Source organism: Idiotropiscis lumnitzeri, chromosome 2 (assembly GCF_059441095.1).
Source record: "Idiotropiscis lumnitzeri isolate Australia: NSW breed Sydney's pygmy pipehorse chromosome 2, RoL_Ilum_1.0, whole genome shotgun sequence".
Lineage (NCBI taxonomy): Eukaryota > Metazoa > Chordata > Actinopteri > Syngnathiformes > Syngnathidae > Idiotropiscis > Idiotropiscis lumnitzeri.
In genome coordinates, this window is record NC_142392.1 from 29,187,176 (window position 1) to 29,211,226 (window position 24,051).

Sequence of the window (24,051 nt, forward strand, 5' to 3'; positions counted from 1 at the left end):
CTTGAATTGCTGTCTGTTTTGTTTTTTCAGCGTTACCCGTTTACATTAAGTACACTAAAGTCCATCAAAGGCTATTAATTACATAAATCCTACAATAAAGCATAACTTTAACTCTATTCATGAAAGTAAAGTTTAATTTAGGCTATTAAGTAACGAAGTGGTGGGCCTTCAAGGTCTTCTCTGCTGGCCAAACATAATCAATAAAAAAAAAAAAATCGTAATCGTCGCATTGATGTCATATTATAGCTGAGCGTTGTATTTTTAGGTGAGAGTTTTTAATCCAATCGGAATTCCGCTCGCTCATCTTGCCGGGCAGGTTTCACAATAGCAGGAGCATGCATTATGCGTTCCGAGGCCTGAAGATGCAATTGTGCGAGCATCTCTTCTGTCAAAGTCAATGAGCTTTCATATTTGTTAGACGGTTGCGATAGCCAATCAGATCACGAGTTGGTTACAGTGAGCCTTCTCGCTGACCTTACGCTGAGGGTGATGAACGCGTTTTGTGATTGGATGCTCATTCGTGAGGGGGCGGCGCTATGCCGAATCAACACACCCAAAAGTTGTAATTGGCGGCCGTTCGAAAATCTAAAATATATTCTTGCTTTTTTTAAACCACAATGGCCGAAGGAAGGAAAAGTGTGGATTTAATTTCAGATCCACTTGCAAGGACATTTTCAAGTCGGACCTTTCAAAAGAAGCTATATCGTCCAACACTCACTCAGTGGTGCGTAAGTGTGTTTCTGGATATTTTTTGTCCAGCCGTGGTGTCATAAATGATGTTATTTTGATGCGGATTCATTCAAGTAGGACGAAGTAGGACTTCACTGAAGGCACAGGTGTGAAATGCACTGAAGTAACTTAAAAAGTAAAAGTAAAAAAATTATGATTGCTTAAGAATGTGCAAGAAAGAACTCAATCTGATCGAAATGTTGTGCTTTGACAAATGTTGATAAATAATTATATTTTCCAGGAGGTATTTATTTCTTTGTTGTTTATTCATTCAATTCTATACTTATTTCAATATTTGAGTATTATTTTTCTTTCAATATGTAGTATATTTTGTCTTTGAAGTGTGGGTCCTTGCTGCTTTCCGGAGAGGCAGCCGAGCAAGGCTGGATTGGTGATGGAAAAGAACGAAAGAAAGAAGAAAGATTTTATTCTCGTCACATGCTGATGTCAAAAGAAGTCTCCCCAAAAACGTGTGCGTGTGTGCGCTCCGCGCACGTGCGAGCCCCCTCTCAGACATTCCCTTCTTATAGGGAATGCCCAAATTGGACATGAATATCTAATTTTCCCTTGTTGCATATGCATTCCCATCCCGCTAGTCTTTGGGATTTCCCTCCAAAAATCCCCCAGAGGGAGAGCAGATGCGTCTCCCCGTTGATACGACCAGTCTACTCGTGACCACCTTAAATTACTTCCATACCCTGGAAGGTCACTGACCAGGCGAGAGAATTGCCCCCACCATAAACAATGCTCAGGCCTATTTTCTCTCAGGGCAGTATCTGGTTACATCGGAACTTCAGAACCAAGACTGGTCACTTCTTTGAACTTCCCATATCTATATAAGGCCATTTAAAAATACATGACTTTTTTTTTTTATTTATTTCAATGTATATTTAAGCTTGCTGATGTAATACTACAATATTTATTCAATTATTTTAATGTGGAATTATATCAATATTAATTTAAACCTTTTTATTTCACACTTGAATATTTCTGAACATATTTGTTCATTTGAATATGTATGCAATTTAAATCATTCCATCCATCCAGCCATTTTCTGCCGCTCATCCGGGGTCGGGTTATTGAAATAATTTAAAACACAAGTATTTTTTATATTTCAATATTTATTTCAAGATTAACTCTTCTAAATGTGTTCAATATTTATAAAATGTTTCTATATTTCTTATTAATTGCAGTCTGTATGTCGTTGCTAATTTTACATTTCAATATTTCCCGATTTCATTATATAAGCAATCCAAAGTATAAAAAATATAATATAGCATGAAAAAAGTATTTTGTATATTTGACAAAATGATAGTTTTTCCGAAGTGAGATTCTGCTTAGCAACAAACCCCAAACGCTTGATAGAGCTCAACCTAGAAAGAGAAACCGAGACTATTTGCGTTTCTCTTTCTGGTTCTTTTTAGAGTTCAACTTCTAGTTCAGTTTTTCAGCTTTTCACACAGTGTAATGAAGGCCAGTTGAGCAAGTGGAACAAGTGATTTTATTGATGATTGTGGAAGGAACCAATTTCATAAGCACCGTTTCTTCTCACACCTTTTCCATTAAGTACGATTAAAAAGACAACTGAAAAGCATAACGTTAACAAATGTTGTTCCAGGCAAAGGCAATTAATTTCCTTTACATGTTTGATGTAAACAGAAAAAAAATCATCATCACTCAGACACATTGCTTCTTCTGGCACAGATCACATTGGCTTAGTGTCAATAAAAGAGGTTTGCAAAATTCAATATATCATATTTTATTCAAAATTTACATCTTACCACAAAGAGTCAGTTCCTTCAGTTTTTTGTTTTCTTTTTTTAAGCTTCAAGGATCGCTGCAATTCTCGCCAGCACAATTGTGTCTCTCAGCACCCGTTTTAGAAAAGAATTTTTTAGCACAAACGCTGCAACTGAATGGCTTTTCTCCACTGTGTGTTCTTGTGTGGTTTCGTAAATGCGACTTTTGAGAGAAACTCTTGGCACAAACTGAGCAGGAAAAGGGTTTTTCATCACTGTGTGTTCTTCTATGATTTGTTAAAGTTGATTTATGAGTGAAACCTTTCCTACAAACTGAGCAGGAAAAAGGTTTTTCACCACTGTGTATTCTTCTATGTTTTATTAAAGGTGACTTTCCAGAGAAGCTTTTGCCACAAACCGAGCAGGAAAAAGGTTTTTCTCCACTGTGTGTTCTTGTGTGCGTTGTCAAATGTGACTTTTGAGAGAAACTTTTGCCACAAACCGAGCAAGAAAAAGGTTTTTCACCACTGTGTGTTCTTGTGTGGCTTGTTAAACTAGATTTGTCAGAGTAACTCTTGCCACAAACTGAGCATGAAAAAGGTTTTTCTCCACTGTGCTTTCTTGTGTGATATGTTAAACCTGCCTTTTGAGAGAAGCATTTTCCACAAACAGAGCAGGAAAAAGATTTTTCCCCACTGTGTGTTCTTGTGTGAATTATTAAATGAGACCTTCGAGAGAAACTCTTGCCACAAACTGAGCATGAAAAAGGTTTTTCTCCAGTGTGTAATCGTGTATGTTTTTTTAAATATGACTTGAAAGAAAAGCTTTTGCCACAAACTGAGCAAGAAAAAGGTTTTTCTCCACTGTGGGTTCTTGTGTGCCTTACTAAATAAGACTTGAGAGAGAAGCTTTTGCCACAAACCGAGCAGGAAAAAGGGTTTTCACCACTGTGTGTTTTTCTGTACCCTTTTAAAGACAGCTTTGAAGTGAATGAGTCAGTGTGACATGCCCTTTCACCTTTGGCTTGCCCATCATCATCATCATTAGTATCATCATCATTGTCATGAGCATCTGATGTGTCCTCATTATGTACTTGTGATGGCCCCCGGTGGTCTTCATCACCTTCTGTTGTCACGTGATGACTTGAGCTGCTGCTTGGAGGCTCCGCCCCTCTGTTGTCCTCATTCTCATCCTTTTTTTTATCTTCAGTCTTTATAGGGACAACGTTCAGTGGTGACTTGTTGATCTCCTCCTCCTCCTCCTTTTTGATGTGAGGCCAGTCTGGCTCCTCTTTCACAGAAAGGAGATCGTTTTCACTGACGTCTGCAGGACACAAAAAGACAAACACAAATTTGGTTTGGTCAAGTCAAACCTCAGGCGGCGACTTTGTCTTATATTGTTTCTACCCTGCTACCTTGACTTGTGCCTGCCGAACATGAATCAATGCGTGCGACCCCGATTTGGACCGGACCATGGGGGCATTTCAGAAAATTACGTCCTACGATGTAAACCTCCCTTTAGCACAGACATGTCCAAAGTCCGGCCCGGGGGCCAAATGCGGCCCGGGGTCAAACTTCATCTGGCCCGCAGTCTCTGTAATAAAATTAATACATTCTGGCCCGCACATATACAGTGCTTAGTTCGCTCTCTTCTTAATTGCTGTTCCTAATTTACCCACTAGAGGCAGTACCACTCTGCGACATCACCCCGGGTGACCTTTACCCCCAATTTCTAAAATGGCGACAATAAACAAAAAAAGGAAAGTTGACTGAGAGCAATATCAGTGCGCAAACAAAGTACGCATTAGATATGAAGTCTTTGGCTGAAGAGTTCACACGACGCTTTCGGGATTTTGCAGCTATTGAGAAGCATATCCTCTTTTTTCATCACCTTTCTCCGTGGACACAGACAATGTTCCAGCCCAGCTGGAGCTCATTGAGCTGCAGTGTGACGCCGAGAGCCGCAGTCGGCACCGGCAACTTTCTCTCGGCAACTTTTACCGACAGATGGATAAAGGCAGGTTTCGAGAGATTCGAGAGTTTGCTAGGAAAATGCTGAGCTTGTTTGGGTCGACGTATTTGTGTGAAAAGACATTCTCGGTTATGAATTTAAATCAGAGTCGCGTGAGGACACGGCTCACAGACTCTCACCTCGCGCATCAATACCACTGCCTTTGAGCCAGACCTGGCCGTTGTGCTGCAGTCCAGATCTCAGTATCACCTGTCACATTAATGCAGGCAAGTCATTTGTCATTTAAATAACTGACTTAATTTTGTTTTGTTCAGTCACAAATTCAGACAAGTTGTCGGTTTTCATTCCAGAATAAAATGTTCATTCAACATTTATATTTGATGATAAGTCATATATATCAAATTAGTCCTTGCACTTGTGGATAATCATTTCTGTAATTCAAAAATTCTGTGAACATTGAACTCCCATGATGATATAATTCATGTTCAAATATTATTTGCACTCAAGACTATAATTACTTCTGTTTAAGAAAAAAAGTTAAGCAAATATTCAATTGCATGTGATGTTCATGTTTCAAATGAACCAAAATACATGTTTGATGGTTTAAATGAAAATAAAAAAGCAAATGTGAAACACAGAATCACTTGCTCAAATGTGTTTGAATATATTGTTCTTTATGTAGTTAATGTCAGCCGAAGTCGGCCCTCCCACATTTTACAACATCAAATCCGCCCCCTTTGCAAAAAGTTTGGACATCCCTGCTTTAGCAGCACAACTGTGATAAAAGAGCATTTAAAAAGGAAACACGTTGCGGCTGATGCCCGATTTCATTCCTGACATTGTCACAGCTCTGGAAGCGAGCTGAAGTTAGCACACACAGGCTATTGTGTGCGTCTGATGGAACACCTGTTGTGGGACCCTAACTTATTAATGGGGGCCATCGCAACATAATGACATCGATAAAATAGGAATCCTTCAAGCAAAATATGTTTACAAGTATTTCATTTTGCATTTATGGATAGTTTCATCGTGGGTACTTTTTGCTTTCATGATAATCTGGATACCTAAAAAAATTAAAGGGGCCCTGGCATCAGAGTCGCTATTTATTGTATGATTTACGTTTGGTTTTTTTTTTACCCAAAATGACATTTATCCTGCGATAAGTTCCGACATTACCCTTTTTACGTTTTTAGAAAATTTCTGTTTCTAAATAAACTTAAAAACAAAATTAACGTTCAAAGAGTCAAAACCCCTACACATGAATTAAGCAACAACACTTTCACTCTGACTTTCATGTTGACATATTTGAATAATGACTGTTTATATTAAAGTTATCCAATACATATTCAAATTAGACTAAGATACACCATAATATGATAAGAGTTCCCTGAATTATTTTGTAACTGCAAAGATGCTTAACAGCCACAGGGTGTCAGTAATGAGTAACAAAGTAACACAACACCTCCCACTGTTACGTCATCATTGTCTTTTGCATACATTATCAAGAACTATGAGTTGCAGACGAGATGCAAACCACCTGGGCCACAGGAACTTTATTACCAGGAACTAAATGTCCCGGGCCTTGTTGGTAGAAAAGGGGGTTGTTACGGTCTCCCTTTTTAAGCCCGTAGTAAGCTAAAGATGCAGATGCATTCTTTGCAGCATGCGCTTGTTCACTGATGAGATCCGTGCAACCCTGGGTGGATGCATTAAATGTATTTTAAATGATTGGATGGGGTGAAACTACGCACATGTGCACAAAACAGTGCAGAGCCACCGGAGGTTCATTGACTCTCACCCGACGAAGCCAGTACAAAGTTAATAAATAAATAAATAAAACCAATACGTACTTGATTTTTTTTTAAAAAAGTTAATATTTTGTGTTTTATCCACTAAAATTGATCAACCGCCATTAATGTTTTTGCCGCAGTGTGCACATATTTTAGATTCAAGCAGAATTCATTCCGTAAGGAATTGGTTGAACAAGATATAAAAAACAGAAAATGTAAAATGTTAAATAATCAGTTCAAATTTTATACTGGGAAAACATGGAATTCACCCCCCACTATTGGTTATTCTTTGGCATTTATTTTCTGCACTTATTTCATTTGGCAAAAATAAATGTTCAGCAGACATGCAAATAAAAGGCAATATTTAAAAATAAAACGCCAATAACCTTGAACGATTTCCCCAAACAACTTAATGTTGTGATGCATATTTTTAACGATAGAAAGTCGTTCTTTACAAAGCAAATGAGAGTAAGACGTGTACAAACCTGCTTTGTGTAGCACAAGATGAGGCTGGTTCCAACCTTCGCCCAGCAGTTGAAGATGTTGCTCGTTCTCTTCTTTTTTTCCACAAAGTTCCTCTTTGTACTTGGGTGTCGTTCTTGCACACATTTTCAAATGATAATTCCAAAAAATCCGCACTTGATCTCTGCTTGGCGATGAGTCAAGTGCCTCTTTTCGTTAGCGGCTAGCTAGCTAACAAGCTAAGCTAACTACGCCGAAAAGCATCAACGCGCGAAGATGAGGTTATCGGGACACAAAGACTTAATGAATTATGTCGTAGTCCTTTAGAATATCAACGGACATCCTGTGAGAAAATTACAGTCAGTTCCACACTAAACCAGAAGAATTTAGCGGTGGGATTTTTTGTTCCGGCGTGGCGTGGACGGGTCGGTGGATGTGGTCGAGGTCCTTCGGAAGCTGCGCGCTTGTTAATGACGTCATGCTAAAGCACGTATTTTTCAAATATCTTTCTTTGCCTCTGTGTTTGTTTTTACACCTGGCTGTTCTCTTTTAATATATATTCTATGTAATATTTTAATTCGGTTGATAAAAAAAATGTAACAAAATAATTAAAATAACGCCACAAAATCGAGTCAGCTCCGACGTCACTTCCGCCTATGCCCCGAGAAGCCGCTGCTGGAACAAGCGTGGGAAGGTTACGTTTCTCCTACCGAACGAAGCAACAATGCTGTGGTTCAATCGGGCTGCAAGATTGTATGGATATAATGTCTGCATATACTAGCAGTGCTTCTCAATTATTTCACGCCCGCCCCTACCAAGAAGAAAAAGATTCGCGCCCCCCCCCACCACCAATTGTTTTTCTGTCTTTGTATATTGATGTTAGATTGTCAATAAAATATCCATAAACTAAGCTAAATTGATAAGAAATATAGTTTTGAGAACTATTATAGTGCGGATCTCGAAACTCAGTACTCTGTTGTGCAAATATTGATGAGATGACAAATATTTGTCATGTCATGTCATTATCCATTATTCCATGGCTGTTCTATTTTAATATATATTCTATGTAATATTTTAATTCGGTTGAAAAAAAATGTAACAAGATAACTAATTCACGCCACATTGGTGAGTCATCTCTCGCGTCACTTCCGCCTATGCCCCGAGAAGCCTCTGCTGCTCCAGCAGTGGGACGTTTACGATTCTCTGACCGATTCTGCGGTTCACTCGGGCTGCAAGATTGTATGAATATAATGTCTGCATATACTAGCAGTGCTTCTCAATTATTTCACGCCGGCCCCTACCAAGAAGAAAAAGATTCGCCCCCCCCACCACCAATTTTTTTTCTGTCTTTGTATAGTGATGTTAGATTGTCAATAAAATATCCCTTAACTAAGCTAAATTGATAAGAAATATAATTTTGAGAATTATTATTGTGAGGATCTCGAAACTCAGTACTCTGTTATGCAAATATTGATGAGATGATAAATATTTACTCATACGTTTTTTGTAAAATCTTTATTCACAAAAGCAAACCAAACACATTTATGAATACCAAAATCCATGCGATGCATCTAATTTGAAGTACTTAGCACCTGTCATGTCACTCAGGATTTTTTCACGCTTGGGAATCTGATAATGTTCTCTTATATGAAACAAATCAGTGCCTACCTTCTGCCAGGGAGTTGTGGGAAGGTCAGCTACCAGTATTGGCTCTTTGACTTGTTTGTGTTGATGTTTTTTGCAAACTTGGCATTTTTAAATCATTTCTTCTATGTCTTTGTTAATGCCCGGCCAGTAGATGGCTTCTCGTGCTCTTCTCTTACATTTCTCCACTCCCAGGTGTCCTTTGTGAAGACGCTGAAGCATGTCCTTGTGCATAGCTTGTGGAACTACAATCCTGTCCAACCTCAGCAGGAGGCCGTCCGCCATGCACAACTCCGCTCTCATCGGGTAAAACTGAGGGCAGTTCCCTTTTGACCATCCATTGTTCATACATTGTGACACTTTGTTCAAGACTGATAGCATAGCGTCAGTAGCAGGAAGCGCGGCTGTGACCATGTTGATGTGAGCCTCAGCCTCCTCCGCCATAACACAGTCCTTGATGTCACTGTTAGGGTGCGGCGCTCGGGATAACGCATCAGCAAGCACTATGTATTTTCCAGGCGTGTATATTAGCTCAAAATCATAGCGCTGCAATGTCATCATCATGCGTTGAATTCTGGGCGTCATGTCATTGAGATTTTTCTTCCTAATTGAAATCAGTGGCTTATGATCAGTCTCTGCTATGAACGTGGGCAGTCCATAAACATACGTGTGAAATTTGCCACATCCAAACACTAAACCCAGTGACTCCTTTTCGATCTGAGCAGAGCGTTTTTCAGTCTCTGACATTGACCTGGATGCATAGGCTACAGGTTGCCATGTGTTTCTCGCCTTTTGCAGCAGTACGGCACCTAGCCCATCTTTCGACGCTTCAGTGGAAATTTTGGTTGGTTTTGATGGATCAAAGTAGGCAAGGACTGGCTCAGCTGTCACAGTTCTCTTTAGATCTTGCCATTCTTCGTCATGTTTTGTTGTCCACTCAAAGACTATGTTGTGATGCAGCAGCAAACTTAGGGACTTTGACTTGAAGAGAGGTTTGGAATGAACTTGCCCCGGAAGTTTATCAACCCCATTGCTCGCAGAAGTCCTTTTTTCTCAGTTGGAACTGGCATGTCCGGCATTGCTTGCACTTTGGTTCTGTCTGGCACCACTCCATCTGCTGTGAGCTTGTCTCCCAAGAATTTCAATTCTGTAACACCAAACAGACATTTCTCTCGTTTTAGTTTAAGTCCATTCATTTTAACTCTTTGTAGCAGTTCCTCAAGTCTCTCATTGTGTTCTTGTTCCGTGTTTCCCCAAACAACCAAATCATCAATGTACACACGGGTTCCTTCCAGACCTTCTATGATTGACTCCATAGCTCTGTGAAAGATCTCAGGCGCAGACTTTATGCCAAATGGCAGTCTCAGAAAACAGAAACGCCCAAATGGTGTGTTGAAGGTGGTGTACCTGCTGCTTTCGGTGTCCAGCTTCACCTGCCAAAATCCATGCGTTGCATCTAATTTGCTAACGTACTTAGCACCTGCCTTGTCACTCAGGATTTCTTCACGCTTGGGAATCTGATAATGTTCTCTTATCATGTTTTCATTCAGATCTTTGGGGTCGAGGCAAACACGTAACTCTGGGGAGTTCCTCTTTTTAACACACGTGATGGAATTTACCCAGTCGGTGGGTTCTTCCACTTTCTCTCTGACTCTTGCTGGTGTCATTCTGTTCAGTTCCTTTTTTAATCTCTCTTTGAGAGGGGCTGGAACTCTTCTCGGGGCATGTACTACAGGTTTAGCATCTTCCTTGAGCTGTATTTTGTCAAGTGTAAGGTAGCGTCCCTTGTCCTTTGAAGACAGAAAAGTATTTGTTCACAATACTCTTACTTTTCTCCCGAGGGAGCTAACGGTAGTGATTGTCACAGCTGTTTACATCCCTCCCGACGCTAGCACTAGCACGGCGCTCTCGCTACTCGCGTGCGTCATCAATAAACATCAGCGGGCCCACCCTGATGGCGTTCACGTAGTAGCGGGAGACTTTAATAAGGCCAATTTAAAGACTGTACTCCCAGAGTTTCACCAGCATGTCAAGTGCCCAACGAGGGGAGACAACACTCTCGACCATGTGTACTCGAACATCAAGCACGCATACAGAGCCCTCCCACTCGCCCCTCTCGGCCAGTCAGACCACCTGTCCTTGCAGCTCGCACCTGCGTACACCCCTCTCAGGCGCAGATTCAGGCCTACCACAAAGACTGTGAAAACCTGGCGTGACGACGCCATGAGTGAATTACAGGACTGCTTTCATGACACAAACTGGGACCTCTTTGATCATCAGGACCTTGATGTCTACACGCACTGTGTACTGGACTACATCAAGTTCTGCATGGAAACTGTGTCCCAACATAAGACTATACGGACCTTTCCAAATGCGAAGCCCTGGATGTCCAGCAGGGTTCGCTCTCTCCTCAAGGCCCGTGACGCTGCCTTCAGGTCAGGCGACAAAGCCCAGTACAGGGTGGCTCGTGCTGACCTGAGCAAAGGCATCAAGCTAGCCAAGGCAACCTACAAGGGGAGGCTGGAGGCCCACCTTGCCAGTAACAGACCACGGGAGGTGTGGCAGGGTCTACGGAGCATCACCAACTTCCGTGGCAGCAGCACGACCTCTGTAGACCCGAGTGCATCGCTGGCAGAGGAGCTTAACTGCTTCTTCGCTCGCTTTGACTCGCCCCAACCGTCACACCCCCGCACTTCAAGCTCCAACTCCCCCCCACTCATCGTAGAGGAACACGATGTGAGGCGCGCGCTCCTGGCGGTCAACCCCAGGAAAGCTACTGGACCCGACGGAATACCAGGCAAGGTCCTCAGAGCATGTGCCCACCAACTGTCACATGTTTTCTGCAGGATCTTCAACCGCTCCCTGGCTCAGGCAGTCATCCCCTCCTGCTTGAAAACTTCCACCATTATTCCTGTCCCCAAAAAGTCACCAGCCGTCCACCTGAATGACTACCGTCCTGTTGCTCTCACACCAGTCATTATGAAGTGCTTCGAGAGGCTGGTTCTCCAGCACATCAGGGACTGCCTTCCTCCCACTCTGGACCCCTACCAGTTTGCATACCGGGCTAATAGATCCACTGAGGACGCCATCGACACTGCTCTGCATGTTGTGCTGGGCCACCTGGAACGACAGCAGAGCTATGCAAGGATGCTCTTTGTGGACTACAGCTCGGCATTCAACACGATCATCCCAGACATCCTCGTCGCCAAACTGGACACTCTCGGCCTCCCTGCCCTCACACGCATCTGGATTAAGGACTTTCTGACCAACAGACCCCAGACTGTGTTGCTCGGCCCCTACACGTCCTCCACCCTCATGCTGAGCACCGGTTCCCCCCAAGGATGCGTGCTGAGCCCTCTCCTGTACGCCCTCTACACCTACGACTGCAGCCCGGCCCACGGCAACAACACCATCGTCAAGTTTGCTGACGACACGACAGTGGTCGGTCTGATCTCGGAAGGTGACGAGACAGCCTACAGAGAGGAGGTAAAGAGACTGACAACTTGGTGCAAGGACAACAGACTGCACCTTAACTCTGCTAAAACAAAGGAGATTGTCGTCGACTTCAGGAGGAACAAGACGCTGCCGCCCCCCCTCTGCATCGAAGGCGTGTGTGTGGAGAGGGTCCACACGTTCAAGTTCCTGGGAGTACAGATCTCCGATGACCTTTCTTGGAGTCACAACACCACAGCAGTGGTAAAGAAGGTCCGCCAACGTCTGCACTTCCTGAGAGTCCTCAGGAAATTCAACCTGGACAGGAAGCTGCTGCTGGCCTTCTACCACTCGTCCATCGAGAGCCTGCTGACGTACTGTGTCTCCACCTGGTACAGCGGCTGCACTGAGGCGGACAGAGTGAGGCTCCAGAGGACAGTCAAAACAGCGCAAAGGATTATTGGCTGCCCTCTCCCCCCACTGTCGGACATCTACACCGCCCGGTGCCTCAGAAGGGCTCTCAACATCGTCAATGACAATACCCACCCAAACTCACACCTGTTCGACCTGTTGCCCTCTGGCAGGCGCTACAGATGCATCAAATCAAGGACCAATAGACTGAGAAACAGTTTCTTTCCGAGAGCCATCTCCATACTGAACTCTCACACACACACGAGACCACCCTAACCTCGCAAAACAGCATTGTGATGTGTTTCTATATGCCCTATTCAGTACTGAATTCCATTGCACTGTCTTCTTTATTTATCTAATTTATATATTTGTCTGTATTATTGTTGTATTGCACTGGAGAGGGGAGCCCTCTAATCTCGTTGCACACTTGAGTACAATGACAATAAAGGGATTTCTATTCTATTCTATTCTACTACCTTCACTCTTCAACATTTTGTTGTTCTTATTGACATCCTTGCTGTTGATTTGGTAAATTCCTTTTACCAGTCCAAGCTCTTCAGATGTCTTGTCTCCAAGGATTGACTCCAGTCCACTTGGCACAATTGTGAACGTTAACTTGTGTTGTCTTCCCTTTGCTGTCACTTTTAGCCTACAACATCCCTTTGTTTTTATTGGCTGATTGTCGTAGGTTTTCAATTTCACGGGCTTGTCTGTGACTCTTTCCGGTTTCTCTTCAAGTGATTTCAAGTCTTTTTCATTAATTTTGTTTGCTTTTGCTCCTGTGTCAATTTTAAAAGTAACTAGTGTCCCATTGACAAGCAGTGGTGCAATCCATTTATCTTCTTTTACTGCATTAACAGCATGCTCTGGGTCTCCTATAGTTTGTTGTTGCACATCGCTTTCGTCATATGACACGATTTTTGTGATGTCCTGTGCTTTTAATGTTTGGTGGAGTCTATGACTTGTCTTGCAGGGCTTGGGCAACTTCCTGGTTCTACGCCCAGGCACGCCCCTGCAATTTCTGGCGCCGGCCCCTGTGCACCTGCAGCTCATCAGCAACAGCATAAAAGATCAGCGCAGCCAGGAGTCAGGCGCCGGATTATCCCGTTATACCCGTGGTACTTTGGCCGCAGTTGCACGACACAGATTGGCATTGTTGGCGCTGTCCTTGGTGCTCGTAATAACTCCGTTCTCTTATGTGCTTCCTCAAGCCTTCTTCCTGCCCGCCCAAGCCCGTGACACCACCGCCTTCCCGAGAAGACCAGACCGCGTCTCTCACCTCATCGCCCGACCTGCGCCCTCCGGACCCGCTGCCTGCGCTTGCTTCCCGCCGCGTCTACCGCCCCCTCGCCTGCCCTGCAGAACTCCGGACCCGCTTCCGCACAAATAAAATCCCATCTCATATCCAGGTTGCTCTTGGGTTCCTTTTCTCTCTCCATTACGGTTCCTCAACCCGTGACAGAATAATCCGGCCAATACTATGGACCCAGCGACCCCGGATCCCCTCAAAGAAGCCCTATCTATCCAAGGTAGGCAGCTCGGCCGCCACGAAAAAATGTTTCACGAGCTTATGGAATCGGTCCAAAATCTACACCATAAGATCACGCACCTCTCCACCCAGGTCCTATCTCTCTCTCCCTCCACCCATCCTCCCGTAAACACTCCCCCGGTCCCTTCTGCTTCCGCAATGCCCGCTCTTGGCAGCAAGGAACCTTTTGTTCCTACTCCCGAGCCGTTTACCGGGGATCTAGGATCATGTAGTCAGTTTCTCCTGAATTCTTCGTTAGTTTTTGACTTACAACCGCTAAGCTACCCCTCTGATCGATCCAAAATAGCCTTTATGGTTAACCTGTTACGCGGAAGAGCCGCAAAATGGGCTACGGCGCTGTGGGAGGCGTCTTCGCCAGTGATGTCCTCTTAAGCAGATTTTTGCCAGGAACTAAGGAGGGTTTTCGATCACCCAGTCAAAGGACGCGAAGCGACCCGCAGATTGCTAGCCCTTCGGCAGGGAACACAATCCGTAGCGGATTACTCCATCGAGTTTCGAATCCTGGCGAACGAGTGTGGATGGAACGAGCCCGCTCTGAGAGGTATTTTTGTGAATGGTTTGACAGAACGATTAAAGGATGAGCTGGCGGTCCGTGACGAGCCCACCTCCCTCGAGGAGTTGGTCTCACTATCCATAAAAATTGACAATCGGCTGAGAGTGAGAAGCGCAGAAAAATCGCGGAGGGGGGACGGAAAAGCCGTTCCGCCTGTCTATCATTCTGAGCCGTCATCACCCGGCCAATTTCTGCCCTCTGCTCGCCAGGAGGAGCCTATGCAACTGGGAAGGACTGGTCTGGCCGCTCAGGAACGCCATAGACGTTTGACTAATCGCTTGTGTATTTATTGTGGAAACCCCGGACATTATCTTGCTGCCTGTCCATCTAGGCCAAAAGACGGGGCTTGCCAATGAAGGAGAGCACATTGGTGAGCCAAATTGCATCTCTTCCCCTCGCATGTCTGTTCCCTCCAGTATCTTATGGCAAAGCAAATCCTTCTCAATCCCTGTTTTAATAGACTCCGGAGCAGATGGCAACTTCATAGATCAAGCCCTGGCTAAACAGTTGGGGGTTTCTTGGGAACCCCTTACTTCCCCTCGAAGAGTGGTGGCCCTGGATGGACATCTCATTTCCTTGGTCTCCCAGCAAACTATACCATTTACACTCATCATCTCAGGTAACCACAGAGAAACCATTCAGCTGTACCTCATCAATTCACCCCATGTTCCCCTAGTGCTGGGGTTCCCCTGGCTCCAAAAACACAACCCCTCCATCGACTGGAGAAACTGCTCCATTACCAGCTGGAGTGTTTTTTGCCACTCGCAGTGCCTGTTGTCCGCTGACCCGGCTCCCCGATCTTCCCCTCCGGCTACGACTCCTCCGGATCTTTCCTCGGTGCCCTCCAACTATCATGACCTCTCCCGGGTGTTCAGTAAGGACCTCGCTCTCACCTTGCCTCCTCACCGCCCTTACGACTGCGCCATTGACCTTCTCCCTGGAGCTTCCCTCCCCACCAGCCGACTGTACAACATCTCCCGTCCAGAGAGGGATGCCATGGAGACGTACATTCGAGATTCCCTCGCCTCCGGTCTCATTCGGCCCTCTTCCTCACCCCTCGGGGCAGGATTCTTCTTCGTTAAGAAGAAAGATTCCTCACTCCGCCCCTGTATAGACTTCAAGGGCGTAAATGATTTCACAGTTAAAAATAAGTCCTCGTTTCCACTCATCGATCCGTCATTTGAACCTCTCTGCGAGGCCCAGGTCTTCTCCAAACTGGATCTCAGAAACGCCTATCATTTGGTCCGGATTAAAGAGGGTGATGAGTGGAAAACGGCATTCAACACTCCCTTGGGTCATTTTGGCCTTTTGGCCTCACAAACGCCCCTTGCGGTGTTCCAAGCCCTCATGAATGACATCCTGAGAGACATGTTGAACCGGTTTGTTTTTGTCTACCTAGATCAGGGGTGGGCAATTATTTTTTCCATGGGGCCACATAAGAAACATAAAATATTGTGGAGGGCCGGGCCAAAAGGCTGAACTCAATTCTGCATAATATTAATTGTATTTCTTTTTTAAAAAGCAGTAAATAGCACTGTTTTGACAAGCTGGCAAGAGTATATATTAAAGTTAAGCAATGAAACTAAATACCAAATAAACTGAAAAAATGAGGTTGCCTAACAAAAATTTATTCATTCAAATTTCTCAACACAATGGTAGACAAAATATTAAAATTTTTTACTATTTGTGACTCATATTAGTAAACATATTCTGTCACATTCACTTCAAAACACATTTTGAGTTCCATATACTGTTGGATAGTTGTGTAAAGGTTCTGAGCATTTTAAAGACATCACAATATTGTCTTTTTGCACCAAACATTTAGCAAGATACAACATATTGACTGTCACTGAACTGTGATTTTGAGAGAAAGTGTCCCAGTTCATTGTTATCTGGTGCCTTACAGTAACATGCCTACATTTGTGGTCTAACTGCCTCATTTGGTGTTTCAATGTTCATTTTTCTTGTTCAGTGAGAGAAATCTAATCTCTGCTGGGCTTTAACAAGTGCATCAAAGTCAGGCTGAATGTCTGAAGTGGAGATGCGAAGCACAGCTGACAGATGATCATCAGTGAGAGAGGATCTGTCCCTGGATTTTGTAAACTTCATAATTGAAAATGTTTGTTCACAAATGTAGGTAGAGCCAAAGAGAACAAACATCTTCTGAGCATGTCTCCTAATGTTTGGAAAGTTCTCCTCCTTGAGAGAAGAGTAGAAATCCAGCACAGATCCTGACTTAAAGTGCTCTGCCAGTACTCCATCAGACTGCAGGTCAATGAGTTCCAGCTGAACATCACTGGGTGCATCATCCACACTGAAGGTAAAGGGAGAGGAAATCATGTGGATTTCATCCTCCATTGTTCTTAGATCCTCAAATCGCCTTGCAAACTCACCATGCAATGCTCCTAGCATGGATGAGTACCTGCAGAGGTTATCAGCTGATGGTGTGACTTCTTTCAGGGTTTGCATGTGAGTGAGAGTGTTGCTCTCCAGTTGTCTTGAAAGAATCTGTATCTTTCTCATGAAAGCCTTCACCAAGGTGTGCATTTCATGTACAAAAAGGCCCTTGCCTTGCAGCTTGGTGTTCAGTTCATTCATCAGTGCAGTCACATCAACAGCAAATGCGAAATCTGCCATCCAGACCTCATCTGCAAACTCTGGGATGGCCTTGCCTTTTGTCTCACAAAACTCCTGGATTTCTGCTTTCAGATCCCAGACTCCTTTTAACACTTTGCCCAGGCTGAGCCATCTCACAGAAGTGTGGTAGCCAATGTCACTGTGCTCACTCTCATGCTCCTCCAGAAGTGTGACAAACTGTCTGTGATTCAGTGCCCGCGCCCTGATGAAGTTAACTATTTTTGTAACAACATCGATATCATGGTTAATTTTTAGCACTGATTTGCACAACACATGTTGGTGTAAAATACAATGTAAAAATACTAATTTCTGATCAGGGTCCATTTCAGTCACTTTATCCTGCATGCGTTTTAAAAGTCCGACATTTTCCCCGGTAAGATTTGGACAACCGTCCGTGGTGACACCTGCCAGTCTGTCCCATTTCAGTCCCAACGTGTCCATACAAGCATTTACCTCAGTGAAGAGATCGCTCCCTGTCGTCGTCCCTTTTAACGACCGCATTGCTGCCAGCTCCTCCGTAATCCTGAAGTCCGGCGTTATCCCGCGGACAAATACGAGTAGCTGGGCTGTGTCGCGGACATCACAACTCTCGTCCAGAGCCAAGGAGAAAAAATCAAAACTTGGCACTTCACGTTGCAGCTGTAGTTCCAGATTCCCCGCAATGTCCTCGACCCTTCTCGTCACGGTTCGCCCGGACAGCGGGACTTGCTCAAATGCCGCTTTTTTTTCAGGGCATATTAGTGCTGCCGAGTCTACCAAGCACTCTTTCACGAACTCCCCCTCTGAGAATGGCTTGCTGGTTTTGGCTATTTTGTGGGATATCACAAAGCTGGTCTTGGTTGCTGCATCCCTGGATGCATGAAGCCCGGTAAAAAAGCCTTGCTGCGTTTGTAGCTTAGCTAGCAAAGCTTCCGATGTCTGCGCTCTTTCAGCATCAGTTAGGTTTTTATATTTCTCTGCATGTTTCGTCTGGTAATGCTGACTCAAATTGTAGTCCTTCAACACGGCGATCTGCTCCCCGCAAACGAAACACACAGCTTAAATAAATACTTCGCTGTCCAATTTTTGTTGAAAATTCTACATTCGGCATCTACCTTTCTTTTTTGAGCCTGAGCGGACATTTTTGAGGGCGAACGTCGTCTTGTTGTGATTCAATCGCGCGCATGTATTGATAGACGCATTACGTCATTATGTGCGACGCACATTGTGCGGGAATTAAAAAAAAAACAATTTCAGAATAAAAGCAGTGCAGCTTTAGCCCATGAATGAGGTGAAATTAAAAAGTATGTTTATTTTGAAATTTCCAATTAACCTTACACTCGCGGTCAGAGTCAACCAAAGGTATGTGGCCCGGCCCATACAATGCCCAGGTCTGTCATACGGGCCAGTCAGTGCCACCCGGCGGGCCGGATGTGGCCCGCGGGCCGTGCAATGCCCAGGTCTGCTAAAGTTTAGATTAACAGACGTTCATTGTATTTTAATTTCTTGTCTCCTGGTGATTCTTGAGTCAAGCTAACAAAAGCAGAGCAGAGCAGGGAGGAGGAGAGAGGAAGGAGTCACGCGGAGCTGCCTGCTCGCTTCCGCTTTGTCCCACTCTTTCCCCCGCCGGCCGGTGAAAATGAACGCCATGTCTGGTTCCTCCTGGCCTCTCAGCCATCTTTTTATTTCGGCTGTTACCTTTAGTATTGTTGTATTGCACAGGAGAGGGGAGCCCTCTAATCTCGTTGCACACTTGAGTACAATGACAATAAAGGGATTTCTAATTCTAATTCTAATTCTAATTCAGGGCATTTAAACCTGACAAAAAGACAACTGAAAAGCATAATGTTCACAAATGTTGTTCCAGGCAAAGGCAATTTTATTTATAATGTTTGATGTAAACACAAAAAAACTCATCATCACTCAGACACAATGGTTCTTTTGGCACTGATCACATTGGCTTAGTGTCAATAAAAGAGCTTAGCAAAATTAAATTTATATTTTATTCAAAATCACATTTACATCTTACCACAAAGAGTCAGTTCCTTCAGTTTTTTGTTTTATTTTTTTTAAGCTTCAAGGATTGCTGCTATTCTCACCAGCACAATTGTGTCTCTCAGCACTATGTTTAGTGGAGAATTTTTTAGCACAAATGCTGCAACTGAATGGCTTGTCTCCACTGTGCGTTCTTGTGTGGCTTCGTAAATGCGACTTTTGAGAGAAACTCTTGGCACAAACTAAGCAGGAAAAAGGTTTTTCTCCATTGTGTGTTCTTGTGTGGCTTGTTAAACTTGCCTTTATAGAAAAGCCTTCACCACAAACTGAGCAGGAAAAAGGTTTTTCACCAGTGTGTGCTCTTGTGTGCCTTACTAAATAAGACTTTCGAGAGAAGCATTTTCCACAAACTGAGCAAGAAAAAGGGTTTTCTCCACTGTGTATTCTTGTGTGACTTGTTGGCCGAGTGGTCTAAGGCGCCGCGTTCAGGACCCAGTCTCCCCAGGAGGCCTGGGTTCGAATCTAGAATTTCCCCATTGTGGGACTAATAAAGGCAATATTATAAATTTAACTTAAAAGAGAAGCTTTTGCCACAAACTGAGCAGGAAAAAGGTTTTTCACCACTGTGTGTTCTTGCATGACTTGTTAAATTTGACTTAAAAAAGAAGCTTTTGCCACAAACCGAGCAAGCAAAAGGTTTTTCACCACTGTGTGTTCTGGAGTGGTTTACTAAAGTAGACTTTCTAGAGAAACTTGTTCCGCAAACTGAGCAGGAAAAGGGTTTTTCTCCAGTGTGTATTCTTGTGTGTTCTGTTAAATTTGACTTTTTAACGAAGCTCATGCCACAAACTGAGCAGGAAAAAGGTTTTTCTCCACGATGTGTTCTTACGTGCAGTTTTAAAGAGAATTTTGAAGTTAATGATTTCCCACAGTGAGAACATACCCAACTGTCAGTGTGACATGCCCTTTCACCTTTGGCTTGCCCATCATCATCATCAGGAGAGCGTGATAATGTGTCCTCATTATGTGCTTGTGATGGCCCCCAGTGGTCTTCATCACCTTCTGTTGTCACGTGATGACTTGAACTGCTGCTTGTAGGCTCCGCCCCTCTGTTGTCCTCACTCTCATCCTTGTTTTCATCTTCAGTCTTTATAGGGACAACGTTCACTGGTGACTTATTGATCTCCTCCTCCTCCTCCTTTTTGATGTGAGTCAAGTCTGGCTCCTCTTTCACAGAACAGAGATCATTTTGTCTGACGTCTGCAGGACACAAAAAGACAAACACACATTTGGTTTGGTCAAGTCAAACCTCAGGCGGCGACTTTGTCTTATTTTCTACAGTGCTACCTTGACTTGAGCCTGCTGCACACGGAGCAACGCGTGCGACCCCGAATTGGACCGGACCATGAGGGCATTTCACAAAATTCCATCCTACGATGTAAACCTCCCTTTTGATGCCCGATTTCATTTCTGACATAGTCACAGACATTTGTAGAAGCGAGCTGAAGTTAGTACACACAGGCTATTGTGTGTGTCTGATGGAACACCTGTTGTGGGACCCGAACATATTGATGGGGGCCACTGGGGGCCATCGCAACATAATGTCATTGATAGAATAGGAATCCTTCAAGTGAAATATGTTTCCAAGTATTTCTTTTTGCATTTCGAGATAGTTTCATCGTGGGTATTTTTTGCTTCCATTCTAATCTGTATACCTAAAAGAATTAAAGGGGCCCTGGAATCAGAGTCGCGATTTATTGCATGATTTATTGACATTTAGCCTGCTAGTACGTTCCAACATTCCCCTTTTTAATTTTTTTTTTTGTAAAATTTCTGTTTCTAAATAAATTTTTAAACAAAATTACGTGTGAAGAATCAAAATCCCTACACATAAATTAAGCAACAACACTTTCACTCTGACGTTCATGTTGACATATTTGAATAATGTATATTTAAAAGTTATCCAATATGAATTAAAATTAGACTAAGATACACCATAATATTATTAGAGTTCACTGAATTATTTTGTAACTGCAATGATGCTGAACAGCCATAGGGTGTCAGTAATGAGTGACAAAGAAACTCAACAACTCCGATTGTTCCGTCATCATTTTCATTTCCAAAAATTACCAGGAACTATGAGTTGCGGGGAGATGCAAACCACCTGGGCCACAGGAACTTTATTACCAGGAACTAAATGTTCCTGGCCTTGTTGGTAGAAAAGGGGGTTGTGACGTTCTCCCTTTTTAAGCCCATTGTAAGCCAAAGATGCAGATGCATTCCTTGCAGCATGCGCTTGTTCACTGATGAGATCCGTGCAACCCTGGATGGATGCATTCAATGTATTTTAAATGTTTGGATGGGGTGAAACTACGCACCCGAGGTCCATTGACTGTCACCCGACCAATCCAGTAAAAAGTTAATAAATAAATAAGACCAATACGTACTTGTTTTTTTTAAACGTAATATTTTGCGTTTTATCCACTAAAATTGATCAACCGCCATTGATGTTTTCGCCGCAGTGTGCACATTTTTTAGAGTCAGGCAGAATTCCTTCCCTAAGTCATTGCTTGAACAAGATATAAAAACCAGAAAATGTAAAATCTTAAATAATCAGTTCGAATTTTAAACTGAGAAAAAAAACATGGAGTTCACCCCCCACTATTGGTTATTCTTTGGCATTTATTTTCTGCACTGATTTAATTTGGCATAAACAAATATTTAGCAAGCCGGCAAGCAATATTTAAAAATAAAACGGCAATAACCTTGAACGCATTTCCGCAAACAACTTAATGTTGTGATGCATGCAAAGTCGTTCTTTACAAAGCAAATGAGAGTAAAACGTGTACAAACCTGCTTTGAGTGGCACAACACGAAGCTGGTTGCAACCTTCGTCCAGCAGTTGAAGATGTTGCTCGTTCTCTTCTTCTTTTATTCCACAAAGTTCCTCTTTGTACTTGGGCGTCGTTCTTGCACACATTTTCAAATGATAATTCCAAAAAATCCGCACTTGATCTCTGCTTGGCGATGAGTCGTGTGCCTCTTTTCGTTAGCGGCTAGCTAGCTAACAAGCTAAGCTAACTACACCGAAAAGCATCAACGCGCAAAGATGAGGTTATCGGGACACAAAGACTTAATGAATTATGTCGACGTCCTTTAGAGTAGCACTGGACATCATTTGAGAAAATTACAGTCAGTTCCACACTAAATCAGAAGAATTTAGCAGTGGGTGTTTTTGTTCCGGTGTGGACGGGTCGGTGGATGGGGTCGAGGTCCTTCGGAAGCTGCGCGCTTGCTAATGACGTCATGCTTTAAGCACGAATTTTTCAAATATATTTCTTTGCCTCTGCGTTTGTTTTTGACCCTGGCTGTTCTATTTTAATATATATTTTATATAATATTTTAATTCGGTTGATAAAAAAAAAAAACTAAATTAACGCCACATTTGCGCGTCAGCTCTTACGTCACTTCCGCCTATGCCCCGAGTAGCCGCTGCTGGAACAACAGTGGGACGTTTACGTTTCTCCGACCGAACTTGCAACAATGCTGTGGATCACTCGGGCTGCAAGATTGTATGAATATAATGTCTGCATATACTAGTAGTGCTTCTCAATTATTTCACGCCCGCCCCTACCAAGAAGTAAAAGATTCGCGCCTCCCCACCACCAATTTGTTTTCTGTCTTTGTAGATTGATGTTAGATTGTCAATAAAATATCCCTTAACTAAGCTAAATTGACAAGAAATATAATTTTGAGAACTATTATCGTAAGGATCTCAAAACTCAGTACTCTATGGTGCAAATATTGATGAGATGATAAATATTTACTCATACGTTTTTTGTAAAAAAAAAAAAAAAGTCAAGTCAAGTCAAGTCAAGTCAATTTTATTTGTGTAAACCTTGATTAACATTAACAACCAAACACAGTTATTAATTCATACATAATATAGAAAAGACAAAAAGAAGAGCCAGGGGGATTTTAAACAAAAAATCTTTGTAAATAACATAAAGCAACAGCTTTAGTATGTTTACGATACGTTTAAAAAAAAAAAAAAAATTATGGTGACTATCCGTTTTTTTAATGGTTACTGTAAAGTTTTGTCTTCTATCTTAAGAAGTCACGCAGGTCCAGTGATGCTGCAGGCTTGTGTCTCTTTAGTTATTGACTTGCATTCTCGTCTATGTGTGTACACACGAGTTCGTCTGGTAACCAAACACACGTCAGGCAATACTGCCAACTAGTGACTAATGATATAACTGCTATCATTACATCTCCCTTTCAAACGTTAAACAATGCCTATGACTTTTTTAATTAATTTTTTTTAAATTTTATTATTATAATAATTTTGTTTTGTTATCAATTATTTTCACTTCTGATCAATATCTACCCATTTTTTTATGCCAACAAGCAGCTCTACAACCATTTTAGCAACAATAACACAACATTAAACATTTTCAATCAGCCTGTCCGGTTGTCGTCTAACTCTTGTTGATCTTCAAAGAGGTTCAGTAATCCCAGAAATTGCTGGTGGTTGAGGTCTGTGCTCCTTCGATGTATCCGCCTGCTTTGCAGCCTCAGCCTTATCAGAAGATTTCTTGCAGTCCTCGGTAGTGATGGGTAGTTGAGGCATCCTGTATCGTTTTGACACAGTGACACACTGTATTGACACTGTGTTGACACTGTGTTGCTGAATACTGACACCTGGTGGACTTGCAGGAAAAAATTGACCGGGTCATCAGACTCTGATCTGTCAAACTAATTTTATCCAATTCCATTGATTAGGCATTTGCATTCACATTATTTTTACATATACGTACTTTCATCAAAAAATCTTTGATATTCGAGACGCAGTTGATAAATTAAGTGAACATCTGTCTGAATGCCTAAGTAAAAGTGTTGTGAATAACAATGGACTCATTGTAATTAAAGATTTTTATTAAAAAAAATAGTTTCTCCAGCGTTTTGTTATTCAGTCTATTTATATCTTTTTTTTTTTAGGCAATTTCCCCCGCCTTTGAGAAGATCCTCCCACAAGGCACTGAAGAGGCCGGTGTGCACAACGCCTGTGTGGCTAATAGAAAAAGATGAGGGAACGTTGCCTCCATGGACTTCCAGTATAAGAGCGGGTCTTCCGTACGTGCAACGTGTCCTGCTGACATA

The 24,051-nt window shown here is 42.9% G+C and overlaps 3 protein-coding genes and 1 long non-coding RNA gene across 4 annotated transcripts in view; all 4 read right to left on the bottom strand.

Moving 5' to 3' along the window:
• LOC148342241 (uncharacterized) overlaps positions 1–24,051 on the bottom strand; it is a 230,223-nt gene that overhangs the window by 15,070 nt on the left and 191,102 nt on the right. The window lies entirely within an intron of this gene.
• LOC148342242 (uncharacterized) lies at positions 2,414–5,279 on the bottom strand. The gene is made up of 2 exons (XM_088285415.1): positions 5,261–5,279; positions 2,414–3,791 (listed from the first exon to the last, which is right to left on the bottom strand). Exons 1-2 carry the CDS (start codon positions 5,277–5,279, stop codon positions 2,557–2,559), a joined length of 1,254 nt encoding a protein of 417 aa, XP_088141541.1. The 3' UTR covers positions 2,414–2,556.
• On the bottom strand, positions 16,249–18,574 carry LOC148342243 (general transcription factor II-I repeat domain-containing protein 2B-like). The gene is made up of 2 exons (XM_088285427.1): positions 18,564–18,574; positions 16,249–17,767 (listed from the first exon to the last, which is right to left on the bottom strand). The coding sequence occupies exons 1-2, from the start codon at positions 18,572–18,574 to the stop codon at positions 16,249–16,251; spliced, it is 1,530 nt and encodes a 509-aa protein (XP_088141553.1).
• Positions 18,774–22,128, bottom strand: LOC148342244 (uncharacterized). The gene is made up of 2 exons (XR_015842019.1): positions 21,745–22,128; positions 18,774–20,151 (listed from the first exon to the last, which is right to left on the bottom strand). It is a non-coding gene; the product is annotated as an uncharacterized LOC148342244 (long non-coding RNA).